This window comes from Mus caroli, chromosome 1 (assembly GCF_900094665.2).
Source record: "Mus caroli chromosome 1, CAROLI_EIJ_v1.1, whole genome shotgun sequence".
Taxonomy (NCBI): domain Eukaryota; kingdom Metazoa; phylum Chordata; class Mammalia; order Rodentia; family Muridae; genus Mus; species Mus caroli.
In genome coordinates, this window is record NC_034570.1 from 27,181,305 (window position 1) to 27,200,886 (window position 19,582).

Below are 19,582 nucleotides of genomic sequence, written 5' to 3' on the forward strand. Positions count from 1 at the left end.
GTCAGCTCAAGGACTTTCTAGGACATTGGAACACTGGCGAAGGCTTAGCTATGTCAGAATTCAATCTTAAAAGGCACTTATAATAAGATAATACTAAATGAGAGCACGTGGATCCATACACCAGACTAAGGCAGGAATAGGGTATGAGTATATGAGTTAATGAGAACGCCAAACTCCAGGAGGTGAGTTTCTGTGAAACTCTCTGCCTCTTGAGTGGCTTTCAGGCCTCTCGGCCTGTCAAGCTGACTCAACCGGAGTATGTGGCATAATGAGTAAAATGTAGTTTATGGCAGAATGGTGGTGTGGCACCCCTCATACCTATGTTGTCAAATGAAAATAAACATTGTTACTGTCTCTTCACCAGCACATGCATACAGTAAAATGACCCAGCACTCCATCAGAGACCATTTGCTGTATATGCCTATATGTGTACAGTTTAACTCCTAATCGTTTAACCTCCTCTCAGCTCAAGGCACAAGATGGTGCTTGGTGCCAACTTATTCCACTCAAGCATGGTCCCTTAGTTATGAGATCTTCAGGTTGGCTGGGATTTAAGACCTTTGGAAAACAGCTTGTTAAAATACTTCATCCGAACTGAAAACCATAGTTTCTGTATGTGGTACTTTTACCCAGTTAGAAGAGCAGATCCTGTAAGACATCATCTAAGGCAGTTAGACTTAACCACAGCACGAGACTGCTTTAGTTACTTCTCCCAGACCTGATCCAGGATTTCCAGGCTCTCTAAGAAAACTGCATGGGGAGGCAAACAAGAAAGAATCACATATCCAGAAAGGGAATAGAGTGTTAAACTTTAATTTGAGCCCTAGTGGTGAAATAGATAAATCCGTGCAATAAGAATGGCTGTGTACTATTTTGTTTCTAGGATTTGTCTGGTATGAATTTTCACTTTTTCAAAGAAATGTTAGACCTAGTTCATAAATTAACCTAAAGCCTTGTAATTAGAATTTCATTATACCTCAAGTTGGAATTAATTTAGGAATATATATGTGTGTATGTATATTTCCATATTCGTTAATATGATTAATTTCAAACATATTTCAATTTATCTCATGCTATCTATTAAGTAGATAATCAATTATATAGTTAATATCTCTAGTATTATATTTTATGTATTATGCAATGGCTTTGAATTTATATAGTTATATTTATTTCTAAAATATTTTAGTCCATTATAAACATAATCTCTCTCAAAAGATTTATTTTACAATTATGTATTGGCAATATAAAAAAGATTGATTTTATTAAGATTTATTGGACACCAATGATGGTCTATGTATAAAAAAACCTTTGTCTTTCTTATGTTTCTAACTTTAACTTTTTCTACAGCCTACATCGTTGACATTAAATTAAATATAAAATGTATATTTCAGGGATGGAAAGACATCTCAGTGTTATCTTGCTTTGCTTTTCCAGGGGACTCAAGTTTGATCCTCAGCACTCACTTAAAGAAGCTCATACGCACCTGAAATTTCTGTTTCAACTGATTTGGGGCCCTTTTACGGCTTCTATGTATACCTGAGCACAGAGGAGACACACATATGTGTGCCCCACCACCACCACACACACACATAGAGAAAGAGAGAGAAGGAGACAGAATGAATTTTAGAAGAATACACATACTAAACTGCTTCTAACATTGTTTTAACATTGTCTAGCATTGGGTATATTTATAGCTTTGAAGAACCTTTTGTATTACTTGAGGCACCTTAGTATTTTTTGCCAGATGATGTGTTTTACTTGATTATTGAATATATAATATTTTCACTATATAATTAATCTTGGGTCTCTTTTAGGAAGTAGTATTCCCTTAAGATATTTTTGGATTGGAAGTCTGAAGTAATTTCCAGTGTTTTTTGTGTGCACATGTGTACATATCTGTTGTGGTACACCTCATAACTTCTCAATGATAAAGTTGAAAAGCTTGTAATCATTAGTTATACTTGATACAAAGTATACTTTTCTCTTTCTTAATTCAGACATGCTGTTGATTTTTTTCAGTTCAATTTTGTGGGGAAATTGCTTGGACCAAGAGGAAACTCCTTGAAGAGGCTACAAGAAGAAACGGGTGCTAAGATGTCTATCCTGGGCAAAGGGTCCATGCGAGATAAGACAAAGGTACTGAGCTTTGAAGTTGCTTCTTCTCATGTCCAGCAGGCTCCAGCGATGCTGGAGCCCTGTTTACAATATGTGGGTATGGCTTTCCCTGTTTTCTACGAGGCTTGCTTTCTGGTACCACACTGCTGCCCAGTCTGATGTCAGTATCTTCTTCCATCATCCCCCTGCCTCCTCCTCAGGACATACTTCCTGTATTGCCTTTTGTACTTCTCTTTGTAGGTCACTGTCATATTACTACACTTTTTAAATCCTTGGTGGGACTGTTCTCCATTTTGGTAGTTTGTTTTTAATTTTAATGTTTCTAATATTTCCTTTTTTAAATTGGATATTTTCTTTATTTACATTTCAAATGTTATGCCCTTTCTCAGTTTCCTGCCCTAAAAGCCCCTATCCCATACCCCCTTCTCCTGCTTCAATGAAGGTGTTCCTCCACCCACCCAGCCAATCTCTCACCCACCCACTTACCCACTCACCCACTCCTGCCTCCCCGCCCTGGCATTCCCCTACACTGGGACATCAAGCCTTCACAGGATCAAGAGCCTCTCCTCTCATTTGATGCTCAACAAGGCCATCCTCTGCTACATATGTGGTTAGAGCCATGGGTCCCTTCCATGTGTATTCTTTGGTTGGTGGTTTCATCCCTGGGACCTCAAGGGAGTCTGGTTGGTTCATATTGTTCCTCCTGTGGGGCTACAAACCCCTTCATCTCCTTCAGTCCTTTCTCTAACTCTTCCAATGGGGACCCCATGCTCAGTCCAATGGTTGGCAGCAAGATTTTGCCTTTGTATTGGTCAAGCTCTGGTAAAGCCTCTCAGGTGACAGCCATATCAGGCACATGTCAGCACGCGCTTCTTGGTGCCCTCAGTAGTGTCTGGGTTTGGTGAATGTAAATATGATGGATCCCCAGGTGGGTCAATGGTTGGGTTTTTAAATTCTCTAGCTGCATACTTTTCCTTCTACTATCACATAATGCCATCCATTGCTTTTTGGATCCTCTTCAGTATTTCACTTGGATCCCGTTTGCCAAGGTTATGCCATATATTTATCAGAAAACAGGAGAATCCTGGTTTTGCCGTGAAGGGTTTCAGTGGTGTTATTACACGCATCATCTGACCCAAAGGCCACAACACGCTAAGGGACATCAAGTTTAATGTTTGTGATAATTTATTTCACATCTGAATCACTTTGCTACCCATTTTCTAAACTGGTAGAAATTGTTCAGTTAGAATTCATGGTTTGTGGAGATGTATTCATGAGGAATCCTAAGAAATAATTTGGTAAGCAGTGGAATGTGTGCAGTTGCATCATTCGGCCAAACTGTATTTTTTATCCTTTCATATATTACAGTGTTCTGGAAAATGAAAAGCTCAGATGTCAGACTTTGACTATGAGATTGCTTAGAAAATCATGTATGGCTTTTAGCTTTAAATGATTAAGGAGAGACCTTAAATGAACGAATGAATTTCAAATGAAAAATGTCATTAATCTGGTCAATAATTTCATAATTTCTGTAATAGAAGTTTCAGAAATGAATAAATTGTGGCCAGGCACCTCCATTCTAGTTACTCTAGTCCTATTTAAAAGAAACAATGTAAATATTTAAGAGCTTGTTGCTATAAGATAATTCCTTGCCAGTTGTCACATACAACCCAGTTTATATTTTCTTCCTAAACAAGATGAAATTTATATATTTTAGTTATATTTTCAAAGATTCTTTAATATTTAATTATTTATTATAAAACCTTATATCTGAATTTCTTCTTTTCTCCAGCTGTGTCACGTTCTTATAAACTGTGTGCTTTTCCCAGGATTAAGGATTAGATTAGGCATTATAGCTCTTGGAAAGTTTAGTGAACCATTTAGTATCTTAACATCTTTGTTGTACTGAAGATATAGCTGACTGATTTATCTGCATATCTCATTGAAGTCTTCACTCTCTCAGAATGGAATTGGCCTGATTAGCATTGCACATTAGGGACCTCCATGCCATCTCTTCCTGACTTTTAAAATGGATAAGTGCATTTTTTTCATCTCTATATAGTTGAGCATTGTGCTATTCATAAAGTACCAAATTGGATGCCCTTCCCTATAAACATGTTAGGTACCAGTAAAATTCTGTAAAAATCCAATAGTAAATACATTTGCTTCCATTAAATTGCTATTGAGTTTAATTTACCAAAGTTCTTTATTACTTAAAATTCTGTTTCTAATTAAGTTATGTGAACCTCCCAACATAGTTGGTTCTGCTTGTGATATTTTTGGTTTGTGCTACAAAATTAAATGTAAAAAAAATACAGGGAAACAAAATGAGGTGATTAATAATAGTGTTGCATCATACTACACAAAAGATTTTTCTCACATTAGGCCATGACTTTCAATAGTAGATTTTCAATAGTAGTAGACATCACATACATAAAATTAAAGGGTCTTTTTTAGTATACATTTGACTAAAATAAATTCTCAATAAGTTATTGATGACTCTATTGCTACTTTGCCTCTTAATAACATGACCTGGTTTCATATGGTTTGATATTTTAAGATATATAATTAAAATTCATCTAACACACACACACATATATATATGTGTGTATATATATATATATCAGTCATTTTATAGCCTTGAATACATGTAATAATTTCGATAATATTCATTAAACAATCTATGACCAGTTTATAAATAATGTTTTTCCTGTTAGAATTTATATTCTGATGAAGAGGCAGACAATGTGTAAGTGAGTACATTTTGAACTGTGATTGTTTGATAATTATTAGAATTTAGAAAACAGTAAAAGAGAAGGAATGAGTAGTAGTGAAAGCAGTGATTTGCCACAGGTATAAAGATAATTGCCAGGTATCAAGAACCAACCATGAAACACGAAGAATTGAGAGAAAGGATGCAGAGGGTAGTGGTTCTAGGATGAACATGAGCCTTTCCCTTTAACCTTCTAGTAACAATAGCAACAAACATCAGAGTTTAGTGAAACTGTTATGTTAGGTATATTTATATTATTAGCCCATAACTGGGATAAAGTTTACTGCAAACTGCTTTGCACTTGACTCTCACGTATTCCTCTTAGTAACACTCCCCAGTCTCTGCAGATATGTTCTGCTTCTCATTACATAATTTCCAAGGCCTTTCCTTTGATTTTACATTCATCACATACACTGTGATATACATGCTTCTGATCCAAAGCTTCATCGTTGACTGCTGGTTGTCTAGTTGGCTTTGTCATGGAGTGTAGAGATAGATTCCTTATTCACCAGTCTAAAATGCTGATATTAGAAGTCTAGTGGGAACTAATGTGTGTGTATGTGTGTGTGTGTGTTGAGGGGAGACATTTGTGCATGCATGTGAATGATAAACAATGACTAACCAAACTTTGGTCAACTTCCTTTTGTGTCCTTGCTCAGTTTGCCTTCTTTATGCATGTATCACAATCAGTGCTAGTTGATGCAGTGGTCATTAAGAAGAATGACATTTCCCCCATTGTTTTAGATTGTTTTCCATGACTCTGATAACATGTCCCATAAACACCATAATCAAAAGCAACTTGGACAAGTAAATGGTTTAGTTTGCTTATGCTTCCAAGTTATGTTCCTCATTGAAGGAAGTCAGAACAGGGACTCAAACTGGACAGAAATCTGGAGGCAGGAACTGATGCAGTCTGTGGAAGAGTGCTACTTACCAGCTTGTTCCCTCTAGCTTGCTCAGTCTGCTTTCTAATAGAACTCAGACCAGGAACCTGGAAGCAGGAACTGAAGCAGAAGGCATGAAGAAATGCAGTTTATTTGTTTCCTCCACATAGCTTGCTCAGCTTGGTTTTTTAAAGGAACTATGACCCCCAACTCTTGCCCAGGGTTAGTAGTACCACCCATAGTGAGCTGGACCATCCCACCTCACATCAATCACTAATCAAGAAAATGTTTTCCATACCAGTCTGTGGAAGTGCCCTCTAATCTCACGATTAGCTTGTATCAAGTTGACAAAACCCTAACCAATACACAATTTTGTATTAAATAAGGAAAATCTGAAGAATAATAGGGTATCCTCTATGTACTCATAGATAGAGCTATTTGTTCTGCTAAGTATCCCTCCCATGATTGCCCCATATAATATATGCCACATTGTATTATTCAAATAAGCCACCTACTTGACTTTTGTTCAGAAATTATCATACAGACTGTATTTATATATTAGATATGCTACTGATAAAATGCATAATGTATATCTTAAACTTGAATGTCATCTCATAATAAAATGAGATACCTGATTAATTATCTAAATCAAAGAAGTGTATAAGTCACAAATATTTATTCTATTCTAAATATGTTCTCAAAGGCAAATTCAATATTGTATTTTATAAAATATTAAGCACCTTTCCACTTTTTACAAAATCTGTAATTGAATTATACTGACTGACCTATTTAATAATGTCCTTATAAACAATTAAGGCAAGACTGATTGTTTGCATAGGAAAATATATTGACTTGGATTTGCCTGTACAGACTATACAGGACCTACAGGCAGAACTTTCTCAAGACAAACCAGTTTAAACACAACTGCCTGGCATTGACTATGGATTATATTTAGGAAATCACACAAGTAAGGCAAAAGTTCATATCCAGATTCAGGGTACCCTGACCAGATTGAGTTCTATAGCTATGTTCTGACATTCAACAGAAAACAACATCTCTTATAAATTGAGTGTAAATATATGTCTTAGAAGGCACGAAAACAATTCCAAGAACAATCAAGAGAACAATATGCCCCTGAGGTAAAAGGCACTATGTCTTTCTACCTGGAGCCTCTCTCCCTGTTCTCCAAGTTATTGTTTACCATGGGACATTCCTTTGACAGTGTTCAAAAAAAAAACATTAAAAACTTCTGGGATACTGTATTTTTGGACAAATTCAGAAAACAAACAAGCAAGCAACAAAACAAAACAAAACAAAACAGACAAACAAACAAACAAAAAACAGTAAGCTAACTTTATATCAAAAAACCCCTCAAGAGAAGTAGCTGACAGTTTAAAAATTTCTTGAAAGTCAAATTCCTTCATTAAACCATATGGCTAGGCAATGTTGAGTAGCCACAGAGCTGCAGGCTTGAGTGACAGTTGCTTGCATACAATCTTTGGGATAACTTACTGCAGCTCCAGATGGAAGGCTGCTATTTTTAGTGGAGCAGATATTGAAGTCAGTGAGGGGGAACGGAGGGCAGTGATTGTACAAGCTCATCTTTAGACAGTGTGAGTAACAAGTATATTAATCCCATGAAACCTCATCAGAACAGTTAGAGAAAACCATCATAGCTAAACATACATACAGAAGACTGCAGAATCAGGAGCACAGATTAAAGTGCACTATCTGTTGTCCTTAAATGGAATTTACAAATGGCCATTGCAAACAAATGATATGTAATGAAAGTCATTTTGCCTTATCTAGTAAGAAGGTTGGCAGAAATTTTGAAATATCCTCTTGCAACTTGCTAGGGTATATGTTGAAAGGAAAGGGCTTTGGGATGAGTAATATATGACAATATAATAATTCTCGAGGCAAACTTTAATTCTTTGATGTGCTAATAACATGAGAGTTTTCTTTTCCATAATAGATCTTCTGTGTTCAGAAATGTCCGCTTTAGTAAATCCTTTCTGATTTCACGGCAAAATTGATTTTCATCAACACTAAAATCAGCTAAAATCCTTCAAAGTGAAGTTCTTTCCTGGTGGGCATTACTAGTGTAAAATCCACTATTCTGGGCTCTGCTCGACATCAAAGGGGTTCATAGTTTCTCAGATCCTGAAGGGGCAAAGCCATACTCACTGATTGTCAATCATGTGTGGTTGGCTACATAGACATGTGTTGAGTCCTTTAATATAACTAACGAAATGTAACCCTACAGGATCAAGAACTCAGACACAGCAGATTCTACCTTAGCTGTGGCCAGATAAAATGATCAGAATCTCAACAGTATTTCCTTCTTAATTTTCCTTCAATAGGAAAATATTCCTTGTTTACGACCACTTCCAGCAAAGATGTTGAATACTCATCTTTATTGGATTACATATCACTGGGCTTTGTGAAGTCTATGAATATTATGAATTACTGATGTTTTATTCTTTTTCTTCACTGCATTCTTCTGTCTTGCTTATTTCAACTCTAAAGGGTTAAAAATGACAGCATGGCAGGTCTCATATGAACAGTAGAACATAATGAATAGTTCAGGGCACTGAATTATGAGCACATATTTTATGAAGACAAAATGAAATATAACTTTCAATGTTGAACCAATATATTATTTCAAAATATGATATATTTAGACTCTAGTGATCAAGTAATTACAGGGATTAGGTTTTAGTTGAAGCTAAAATATATCATCATATTTGAGAAATATGATTTTTATATTAGTGTCTTTTCATTTTATGTATGAGCAATTTGTCATTCACTGTAGTCTACCATGACCTTAAAATGAAAACGGAAAAATATATAAATCTATCCAGGTTTGGTTTTCTTTATATCTTCTGACAGAACATGAGTTAACACTTCTGTGAGTCAAAAACATTTTACCTTAAATTACTAAATTCCTCTATTCTGATTTTATCAACAGCTGGAACAATTCTGTTTAATTATTATAAACATGACTGTGTTTTCTAATATTTCTGGGGCACTATAAGCAAATATTTGCTCACTTTAGATATGATACCCAAGGCAAATTCAAGAAAGGATTCCACACAAGCCTCAAATAGTGAATCAGGGAAGATTTGGGAGCCATGAACAAGGCCACAACTGACTCAAAACACAGATATCATGAAAAGCTCACCCCAGCATTGGAGGGAGGTAACTCTCTCAACAGCATCCTTAGAACTGCCTGCCTGATGCCCAGGTGACCTTGGACAGTCAAAGTCTCCTCCCCCGACATGTTTGCTGCTAGCATAATCCCAAGGAACAACCTTGGGAGACTTGTCAGTGTCAGTTTTCTGAGACTTAGAAATTTTATCTTGTGAGTTTTAAGAACTTTCCTCCTCTTTCAAAGATGGAACATCTCTGTGTTAACACAGAGTATCTCTACACAACAAAGGGCCTCAAGAACATTTTTCATGGATTTAATATCTGTCAGTAAACTACTTGCCACTCACTGTTTGAACTTTACCCTTATGTTCCAGTAAGAGAGAAATAAAAGAATCCCACAATCAAACATCTCTTTCATATCATCGCAGTATGCTTTCATTTAGGAAACTATCTGGCAATATAACCATGAAGAGAGAAATTCAGCAGTTCACAAAGCAGAACAATAATAGCATTTTTTAATGCCACTGATGAAAGCTTTTTGTCTATTAATCATGTGCTTTGTTTTACTAAGAAAACAAAGTAAAACAAAAAGGCAAATTAACCTACAATAGTTCCCAGAGAATGGCAATAAGTCACATTTTGCAGAGGCTTTAAAAGGCAAGCCCATATAGTCACCATATTACTCAATAGGCCCAATCAATGACAACTGTATATCCCGAGGTATTTTCAACCATACTTCCCACATACATCCAGTCCTGGACAAGTTTACATACTGTATTGTTTCCAGTCCATGGGCATGCCACCTACATGTGATCAAGTACAGCCAGTGCAATTGAGTCAAACAAATTTACTTTGGAAAGCAAAAATATGTGGTTTGTTATTTCCCACAAAGCACCTCTTCCAGCACTGTAGTAAAGTATTTGTCCTCAGTCAAGTGGGGCTTCCAGGTCCACTTTGGCCCTCACAAAACATAATGGGCACTTTTGGATTCGGTTGAACTTCTTTGCTATTTCTTCTGGAAAAAACATATAAACCTCTAAAGTCAATTAATGTTAGTATATGTTTAAGTTGGTTTTAAAATTGATGGCTATTTTAATTACATGATCCTGAAGTGTAACTTGTGATAACTCAATATTTATGTGTAACCAGCAGATATAGAACTGAGATAGTTAATGAGGACATGTCAAATTGATATTAAACTGTTAAGATACATATGTCTTTACTGCTCTCTCTCTCAGTACATGATATATGATATAGTATGTTTAATACCAACCTTTATTATTTAGCAAAACTAGCATGATGAGGAAACCTATAACGTATGTAGCTTCTCGAGTTCTATGTTACATACATTTATCAAGCTGCAGGAATTTCTTGATTGTGATATCTGTAGCTGTGCTTTGGCTTGAACCCAAATATGATTAAGCAGTATACAAAAAAATATGAAGACATTGTTCCTTAAGAATTGTTTATCAAAAGAAAAATTTCTCAAATTGCCACAATATTTTTAGCTAAGTAGAATATCTTTTTTAAATTCCACACATGATTTCAATATTGAACTAAATGGGGAGAGTTATGTACAAATTTCAAGAGTGGGACTGGTGAGACAAGTGAGTTGGTAAGTTGCTTATCATGAAAGCATGAGGGATCCTAGTTTGATTTTCTGAGCTCAGAAAAACAAATAACAGTACTTGTAATACCCACCCTTTACCCTCAAGCTTGGAAGAGGTAGATCGTGTGGCTCACTGGCCAGCTAGCATACACTACTTGGCAGGTTGCAAGCCACTGAGAAATGTTGTCCCAAAGACCAAGGGGAATATGCGTGAGGAATAACAATCAAGTTTGTCCTCTGGAACTCACACATATGCACATACAGACAAAAATACATAGATACACATTAGTTAATATTAGTGTATATTTACAGTTTTAAAACTTAATCGCTATTATAATTTATATGTTTCTGTAATGTAATATTTGATATCTCAATATCTCTATGCAATCATCAGTTATAAAACTGAGGTAGTTAATCGTCCTATCTTCTTAATTTAATTTTTCTTTAAATATGGAATACTTATATAGATTGATGTAGCAGTCACAGGGTGATATTTTAAGCATGTATGTTTCTTTTCACTGATGCTACCCTCTCTGTGTTGCCTTCATTAAGTACACTGCAAGCTTTTTACTTCCAGCTCTTCATAAAACATCCTGTGTACTGCAGTCCCCACAATGAGCTGCCAAACACCATCACTCAGCCTTACATTTGTTTAAGTACTGTTCTCCCTCCTACCCTTCCTGACCACCCCATTCCAAGTTTCTAGTTATCAATCCTTTAGTATATCTTGGGATTGAAAGTTCATTGTTATTTGTAGTCTTTCAGGAAGATACCATCAAATGCTTTTTCAGAGGTGAAACTTTACCCTAATATAAGCCAAGCTCCTTGGAGAGAAATTTGGGAAACTGGTCTGAACCAATGTAAGACATGTAGAGGTTCAGTTAAGAGGATGATAAGTTCAGTGTAGAAAAACCCAAGAGCAAAATCTTGTGCTCAAAGTAAGAGTTTATCTGCCCAGATTCATCCTCTGTGTTTCTTTAGTTGTGTTGATGCATATTTGACTCACTATTCTGATACCATCTTATCATTTTTATTCTTCACAAGTCATTTACTGGTTGATTAATACTAATTACATCAGCCACAAATATTTGAAAATTAGACTCCTTAGCTGAGTATATTTATCATGAAGAATTGAACAATGACTGGGTACTCGGTAACCTTGGCTAAAAAAGATTAAAGAACTCCATAACTTGCTTTACTTAAGGATGCCACAAAGAGACCAGGCAGCGTCAGAACAATAACCAGGTCCTTAATTGAATGAATGGGCAGCATCACTAAACTCTCATACGATAATTTTCTCTGGGTCTATGATCAAAGGAAAGAAAACATAAAGACCAAAGAAAGTAAAGTAAAGGACATATGTGGATATTTATGTATTTTGCTGCAAACACAGTGGATTTGCACTTGCCTTTTACAGCCTGGCTGTGTCTTGTGCACTGGCAGGACATCTGTTCACAAGGTCCTCCATGTATGGCCTGTCAGGTAGTTGCAAGAATAAGCACCCTGAATGCCAATAGAAGATACATATTTTTGTTGTGTTGTTGTTGTTGTTCCTATTAGGATTCCTTATAACCTTATCTACTTTAAAAACATCATTCACTTTTTGTTCCCTGCTTTGTACAAACATTATAAAACCTAGAGTGAAGATTCATTTTTTACGCTTCAACTATTATTTCCCTAGAGTTTAATATTAGATCCTTTATCTGAGTGAAGCAAAGTGTAAAGTTCAATTTTATTGTATAAAAGTTTAAGAAAAAAATAAAAACTGTCACTAAGTTTACTCTCAAAAACTAAAGAAATTTGAAATCAGTGTTTTTAAATTTGAAACAAAATGCTAAGCTTGCACAAGACACAGACTTAGTAATGTCCTCTGTGGAAACAACACAAAACAGGGAACTTAACAAAGGAAAGTTAAGTTTCCTATACTATAAATACATATACTTCACAGATACGTATAAAATATAAAGGTTATGCTTCCTTTAATATAAACACATATGTCTTGCATATTCAAATAAAACATAAAGATTACAATTTTTTTATATTATAAACACACGTACTACACATAAACACACAAAACGTAAAGGGTATCTTTTGAATACTATAAAAGCATGTTCCTCATATACACACAAAATATAAAGGTTACATGTCCTGCAGTATAAAAGCAGGTCCCTCACATATACACTGAAAACATAAAGGTGTTTTTCAGTTTCATAAACTGATAAAAGAAGAAGTAATAGTAATAATAATAATAATAAACAATAACAATAATAATAATAATAGATACTCAAGATCCTTATTTCTCCCATGACTCAGAAATGGTCCTTTCTTTGGTGACATTGCCGATAACATGATTACTTCAGTCAGGTTCTTCAAAGTCTATAGTCACTTCCTCCAGGGAATGAGAGAAAATAATTCCAAACCATGTTACTGTCTGTACACAAAGCAGGTATGTACTCCCTGACATGAGGTAATAGTTCCATGATTTTATCCAATTTTTCTGATGATTATATGTAATAATAATCTAAAATAAAATTCAGGGAAACTTTTTCTTGTAACTGTTATTACTTACCTTAAGGAAGATCCCCTAATGTGACTAAGACACACCTGCTTCTCTCACTAGGACCTGCTTCTAGTTTAAACATAACCTGGGTCATGAAAAATTTAATTTGGTCAACCAGTTCTTGCTTCACAACACCAGTGCTGATGGGTAGTTTGCAATTAACTACTCTGTCAGTGCTTTATCATACATACGGTACATTCTATTTTCAATCTTAAATTTAGAAAACATGAAGATAGAATTCAATCTGTATATGTGGGTGTTCTATGTAATTGCCTGAGACAACTGCATAACCGAAGAAATGTTTAATTATGGGGGCTTCCAAAACATCGAGACCTGTTTTTGTAATATTAGCTTATTTTATCTACTAGATTTACATCAAAGAATCAAAATTATAGGAGAAATAAGCTGATTTTTTCTCTTAACATTTTATAAAATATGAAATCTAAAATAGATAACTAAAAATCAATGCAAATTCATTTGTATGTAGTTTGTATCTAAGTTATTTAAAGAAATAATTTCTAGTTCCTGGATAACAGGAAATCAAATAGACTATTATTCCCTGTCATGATCTGGCTGCTATGAACTTAAATTTTAGATGTGATTTATTTCCGAGAATACCACAGTACATCCTTTCTCCTGTTAATCACAATGTGTACCTTGGAAAAGGGGAGCTGTACACTTAGTTCTTGGGCTGCTGGAGAACTGTAAGCAGAGTTTGGCACCATCTGCACCTGATCCTTCACTTGCACAAAAACTGGACGTGCTTTTCATGTTCACCCAAAGTCTGTCAGCAGCTGGGCTCTGCAGGAATCCCTCCTGTTGCTAGAGAAAAGTTGTCTCATTAGGAGAATATTTTTTTCTTGCGTCATCAATATAGAATTCTATAGATTAAAAAATTGATGAAAATAATGTAGAGTACATATAATGAAGAATCATTACACATTGATATCAATATTATTCAAATTGCAAAAAGAAGCTGGTAACCTTTTATAGATCTCTCTTTCCATCTTACATATATTTTGAGACAGGATCTCTCGCTGAACCTAGATCTTGTTGTTTTGGAAAGACCAAGTCACTCTGGGGATCCACCTGTTGGCTCACCCAATGCTGGGATATTGGATGTGTGCTATGAATCTCAGTTCTAGGTCTTGGGGATCTAGACTCAGGTCCTCATGTTTTTGCTACAAGCATTTTACCTACTGAGCCATAGTGCAAGCCTCAAACGTTTACTTTCCACGGTTTACTTTACTTTGTCCCTAGATAATTGCATTCACTCCGTCACTATGGGCAATTTATCTTCGAGGCATTAAGGTTGACTGTCTGAAGAATTCCAGTGCCTGCAATGTTATTTTTTGCATCATTACAATCACCATTAAGTCTTTTGTTTTCATCTCAAATACTTTCTGTTTCCCTCCACTGAAGGCCCCAGTAAGTACTTGTTTTCTCATTGTTCTCTATGTTTCTGTTAGGATCTCCTAATTTAATAGTGCACACAATAGATAGATTTATTTCTGTTTCTCCATTCCTGTGATCTTCTGAATAGCAAGAGTTCTTGTGGAACAAGGGGTAAACTCCACTGTGTAGCTCCATCACTACTTGTTTACATATTCTTTTTTAGATAGCAATTTACTTTACATATTGGGCTACTTAAATAAGACAGTTGCCCAGATTTATGCAATTCTAGTGTGAGAATACATTTTCACGGTAGAGAATTTAAAAATTACTTATCCAAATTTAGGATATAAGGACAGACAGTCCATGTTCATATTATTTTTTCATGAGTATAATTTCTGATAATATAGAAAGCTCTCCTAAGGTATTAGTTATATATTTGAAATCTGATTAGGGCACAATTTACTAGCATGTATTGTTTCTATGAAAATCATCAGTTCATATTTTGTCTGTGAGTAATCATGTTGAAATAAGGGCATGAGATGATACGTTCTCAGCAATTTCCTGAGTAAAGAGCCCCAAGGCCTAGTATACAATCATGGCTTTGATTCCCTTATCAGAAAGACTAGATTTGTTAGATAAATGAAGCTACTCCATTAATTGAAATAGAATAGCAAACTGATTCCTGAAGTGCCTAATATTTTCCTGTAATTAGAGGTAACATTTTTAAAATCTATAATGAAGAAGAAAATATAACCTTTTCTTAAGAACCACGCTGTAGAGTTGATAGTATGGAAAATTACATGATTCTAGGCAGTGTTTACCTAGGAATTCTGTCAGACTGAACAGATGCAGCAAGGCCCCTGTCTTCTTTCCAGGGAGGTGGGAAGGATAATGGAAATCTTCATATCATTTCCTGCATCCTAAGATGAATTAGGTTTCCTATATCTCAGCTCTGACAGTTTAGTGGTGGGATGATCATGTGTGGCTGTTCTAACAATGTTCATATTTTCTCTTCTGTACTACTTAGAAATTGAGTTGTTTTCTTCTAATCTGCTATGTAAACATTGCTGGCATTCTAGTTTTAGTTTTTGTTACTAGGGGAAGTTATAGGACTTGCTGAAGGTGAGAATATCCTTTTCCTTTCATTCAACCTCATTTTTTCACAAGATTACAATATTTGCACACGAATATTCACATAAAACAGAAAATACAATGTATTCATATACTATTAATAAATTTTTATCCATGTTGATATCGTACATAAGGTTGACATTTCATGTGGAAATATTGTAGAAGGGTTTAAAATGAAACCCCAAAAGTCTGTTAATATGCTGAATTCACTTTTGCTTTATCTTGGCAGTTTAGGCATCTGATCTTCCACTATGTGCTGAGTTCCTCAGACCGAGTGCTAATGAGCCACTTGGTTATTTATGGATGCTCAGATAACTAATACAGAGATGGGAACTAAAACTTAGCTTCTAAACCTGCCCATGTTTCTTACAATAGCATTTACAGAAAAGTATTTCAGACTTTTATAACTTACAGTAGGTTTAATGTATACAGCAAGAAAATATTTGAAACAGTTACATCAAAGGACGCAAGATGCATAGAGAATGTCTTAAAATTATTTGGAAAATTACTGAAAAGCAGTAACTGCCCCTGGTTAATGCTTTTGTTCACAAATCATTCTCTGGGCATAGCCATAGTATTTTATTGGAGCTACTACTTAAATGTTAGTTAGAATCTTTTGCTAATTTAATATTATAAAGCCTGGTATCAGAATTATGATTGCATACTTAGTATGCAAAAGCTATAAATCATAACTATTTCTATACTTAAGAAGATTATGAAATAATTTGTCATCAGTTGATTCTTCAAGGCGTATGTAAGTGAGTGGGGGTAAGAATGTGAGTTTTCAGAAAATATGGAGATAAAGTGTAGAGCAGAGACTGAAAGAAAGGCCATCCAGAAACTGTCCCATCTGGGGATTCATCTCATAGACAGTTATCAAACCCAGGCACTATTGTGGATGTCAAGAAGTGCATGCTGAAAGAAGCTTGATATGGCTGTCTCCTGAGAGGCCCTGACAGAGCCTTACAAGTACAGAGGCGGATGCTCACAGCCAACCATTGTTCTGAGCACGGGGTGCCCAATAGAGGAGTTAGAGAAAGGACTAAAGAAATTGAAGGGGTTTGCAACTCCATAGGAAGAACAATAATATCAACCAACCCGGCCCCCTAGAGCCACCAGGGACTAAGCCATCAACCAAGGAGTACACATGGCTACAGCCGCATATGTAGCAGAGAATGGCCTTGTCAGGCATCAATGGAAGAAGAGGTCCTTGGTCCTATGATGGCTCAATAGATGCCCCAGTGAAGGGTAATCGAAGACAGAGAGGTGGGAGTGAGTGGGTGGGTGGAGGAACACCCTTATAGAAGCAGTGGGGGGGTGGTGGTGGTATGAGATAGGAGGTTTCCAGGAGGGGAGGTTACTGGGAAAGGGGATAACATTTGAAATGTAAATAAAGAAAATATCCAAAAATAAATATGATTATTCAGATCTAGTTCCTTAAATAAACAACTGTGTATTAAAGGAGAACAATTAAGATTTAGGAAAATATCTAAACTCACACTGTTATTTTTCCATTTTTCTTATTAATTACCTAAGATACTAACAAATTTCCACAGTCTAACAAGTAGATTAATTGAAAGTTGAGCATTAATTTATTAAGCAGGTTATTTATATAATTTTCTAGTATACTGTTAGAAGTTTGTGGTACTATAAATGCATCTACCCAACCAGAAATACTCCTACACAATAAAACAGATTACTATAAATAAATTAATTAATCAAAACAAAACTTTATAAATGGATATAAAATACAAGACACCACCCACCACATAAGAATTATAAAAAGTATAGATACAAAATAAGGAAAAACAATGGACTTTCTAATGGAAAAAAAATATCCTGGAAGAAAACCCAAGAAGACACCACCCATCACATAAGAATTATAAAAAGTATAGATACAAAATAAGGAAAAACAATGGACTTTCTAATGGAAAAAAAAAATTATCCTGGAAGAAAACCCAGGCCCAACACTCGGCATGAATAGCACATCATGTACCTAGAAAAAAATTATCAAAGTTGTAGACACACCCTCATATTCAAAAAAATTATATTTCAGAATATCATTAGTGCAGATAACTAAGAGATCCAAGGCCACTTGTAGAAAGGCATATGTTTTTAGACCATGCTATCTCATCAGTGACCTTGACAGAAATAAGGATGGAAGACTGGCAAGATGCTTATGTTCACATGAGCCAGGAGCATTTTATTTATCTTACATAACTCATGTGTATGAAAGTCTTTATACACTTGGTAACACTGTAGGAAAGACGGCTTTTTTGAATCATGTCTAAGTAACTTACAACAAAGACAAAATATCAAGGTATGATTGAGTCATCTCCGTGATATGTTAGTTAAGTGAGAAAAGCATCAGTTGTTAAAGAAAAGAGAGCCAAATGGCCTTTTGAGCTTGAAACACGTCATAATAGGAGTCAAGAAATCTACCTATTTCAGAGTGATGGCCCTTCATATCAGGATCCGACGAGATAATTTCTTCTATTGAAAGACTAGGCAGTTTAATAATCAATAAGGGCAATAGCTGAAGGTCAAATATTTTAAGCTCCAAAATAGAAGTATGAAATATAGCCAGCAAAAAATATCTGAAATTTTAAATCTTATTTTTGTTAAGATTTTAGATTCTAAATTTTTCTAGTGAAACAGGGCATGGAAGAGCAAGATACACAGTTTAGCAACGAACAATAAGTAAAAATAGATTACCACTGAAAAACAGGCCAAGTGCATAGTTATAAAGTAAGAAAAAAAATGGAATAGTAATAGACTGAGAGCCCCGCTATTTAATAAAAGATACTCAGATGTGGCAAGATAGCTCAGCAGGTAAAAAGGCTAACTGCCAAAGCTGATAACCTGAGTTCACTCCTTCGGACATCCGTGGTAGAAGGAGAAAACCAACTTCCACAAATTTTTCTCTGACTTTCACATGTATGCTGTAGCACACATGGAGTCAACTCCCCAAAATTAAATAATGTGTGGTAAAGGGGGAGAGAAAGATACTTAGGAAATGTGAACTAATGGCTAATCCTGAAGCTACTCTTGATCTTGTATGAGCAAGTAGCTAGAGAATCTGACATTAATAATAATCTGTTAACATTTAGATACTACTGATTCAGTTTATAGAGTCATAGACACCATGCTTTGCCATCAGGGATTACAAATTTGTTTGTTACCTTGAACCTACATGGTGAAGAGTGAACTGACTTTTACAAGTTTTCCTCTGACCTCTTTGTATGCATCTTGGCCTATCAACTACTAAATTGTGCCAACCCCAGCATAAATAAATAAATAAATAAATAAATAAATAAATAAATAAATGCAATGAAAACAAACTGATGTGATTCTGCCATACATAGAAAGTTATCAATATACTTAAAGTTGTCTTCATAGAGTCATATAGCTTAAGAACATGAATTTAGGAATCAAATCAAAATATTACTTAAAAAATAATGATTGGAAGTGACATATAAAATTGAATATTGGTTTACTAAGACAATATATTGTAAATCATCAATGCCCAGAACTTTTTCTAAAGAACTGTTTTCATTGCTGAATGTCTAGGTGGAATGAAACTGGGATAAGCATCTATCAAACTTAAATTTGTTTCATTAGATATGTACTGCTAATAGTGTAAAATTTTGAAACAAATTCCATTAAACTTAATTACTACCACTTTTTAGATATAGACATAAGTGACTAAGTTGAGGACTTTACTTTTCGAAAAAAAAGTCTTCATTTTAATGGCTGTTGTTCTGGTTGTTTTACATAGACAAATGGTGAAACATTTTTCTGAATTATTTCTTCCAATTATGTGTCCCACATTTCCATTTGCTGTGTTACTGGTACTCATGAGGCTCATGATAAATACTTTTAATATGCTTTAATGGGCTTACTGTTTCAGGAAACTTTGCGCTGCCACAACACAGGGAGTGTTTACATTACATTAAATTAAG

The 19,582-nt window shown here is 35.1% G+C and overlaps 1 protein-coding gene across 3 annotated transcripts in view; it reads left to right on the top strand.

Annotated features, from left to right (window-relative positions):
* Khdrbs2 (KH RNA binding domain containing, signal transduction associated 2) overlaps positions 1 to 19,582 on the top strand; it is a 465,344-nt gene that overhangs the window by 145,124 nt on the left and 300,638 nt on the right. For all 3 annotated transcript variants that reach the window (XM_021163203.1, XM_029479380.1, XM_029479419.1), the window contains exon 3: positions 2,020 to 2,136. In XM_021163203.1, coding sequence (XP_021018862.1) covers positions 2,020 to 2,136 — 117 coding nt within the window. The remainder of the gene's footprint in view (positions 1 to 2,019; positions 2,137 to 19,582) is intronic.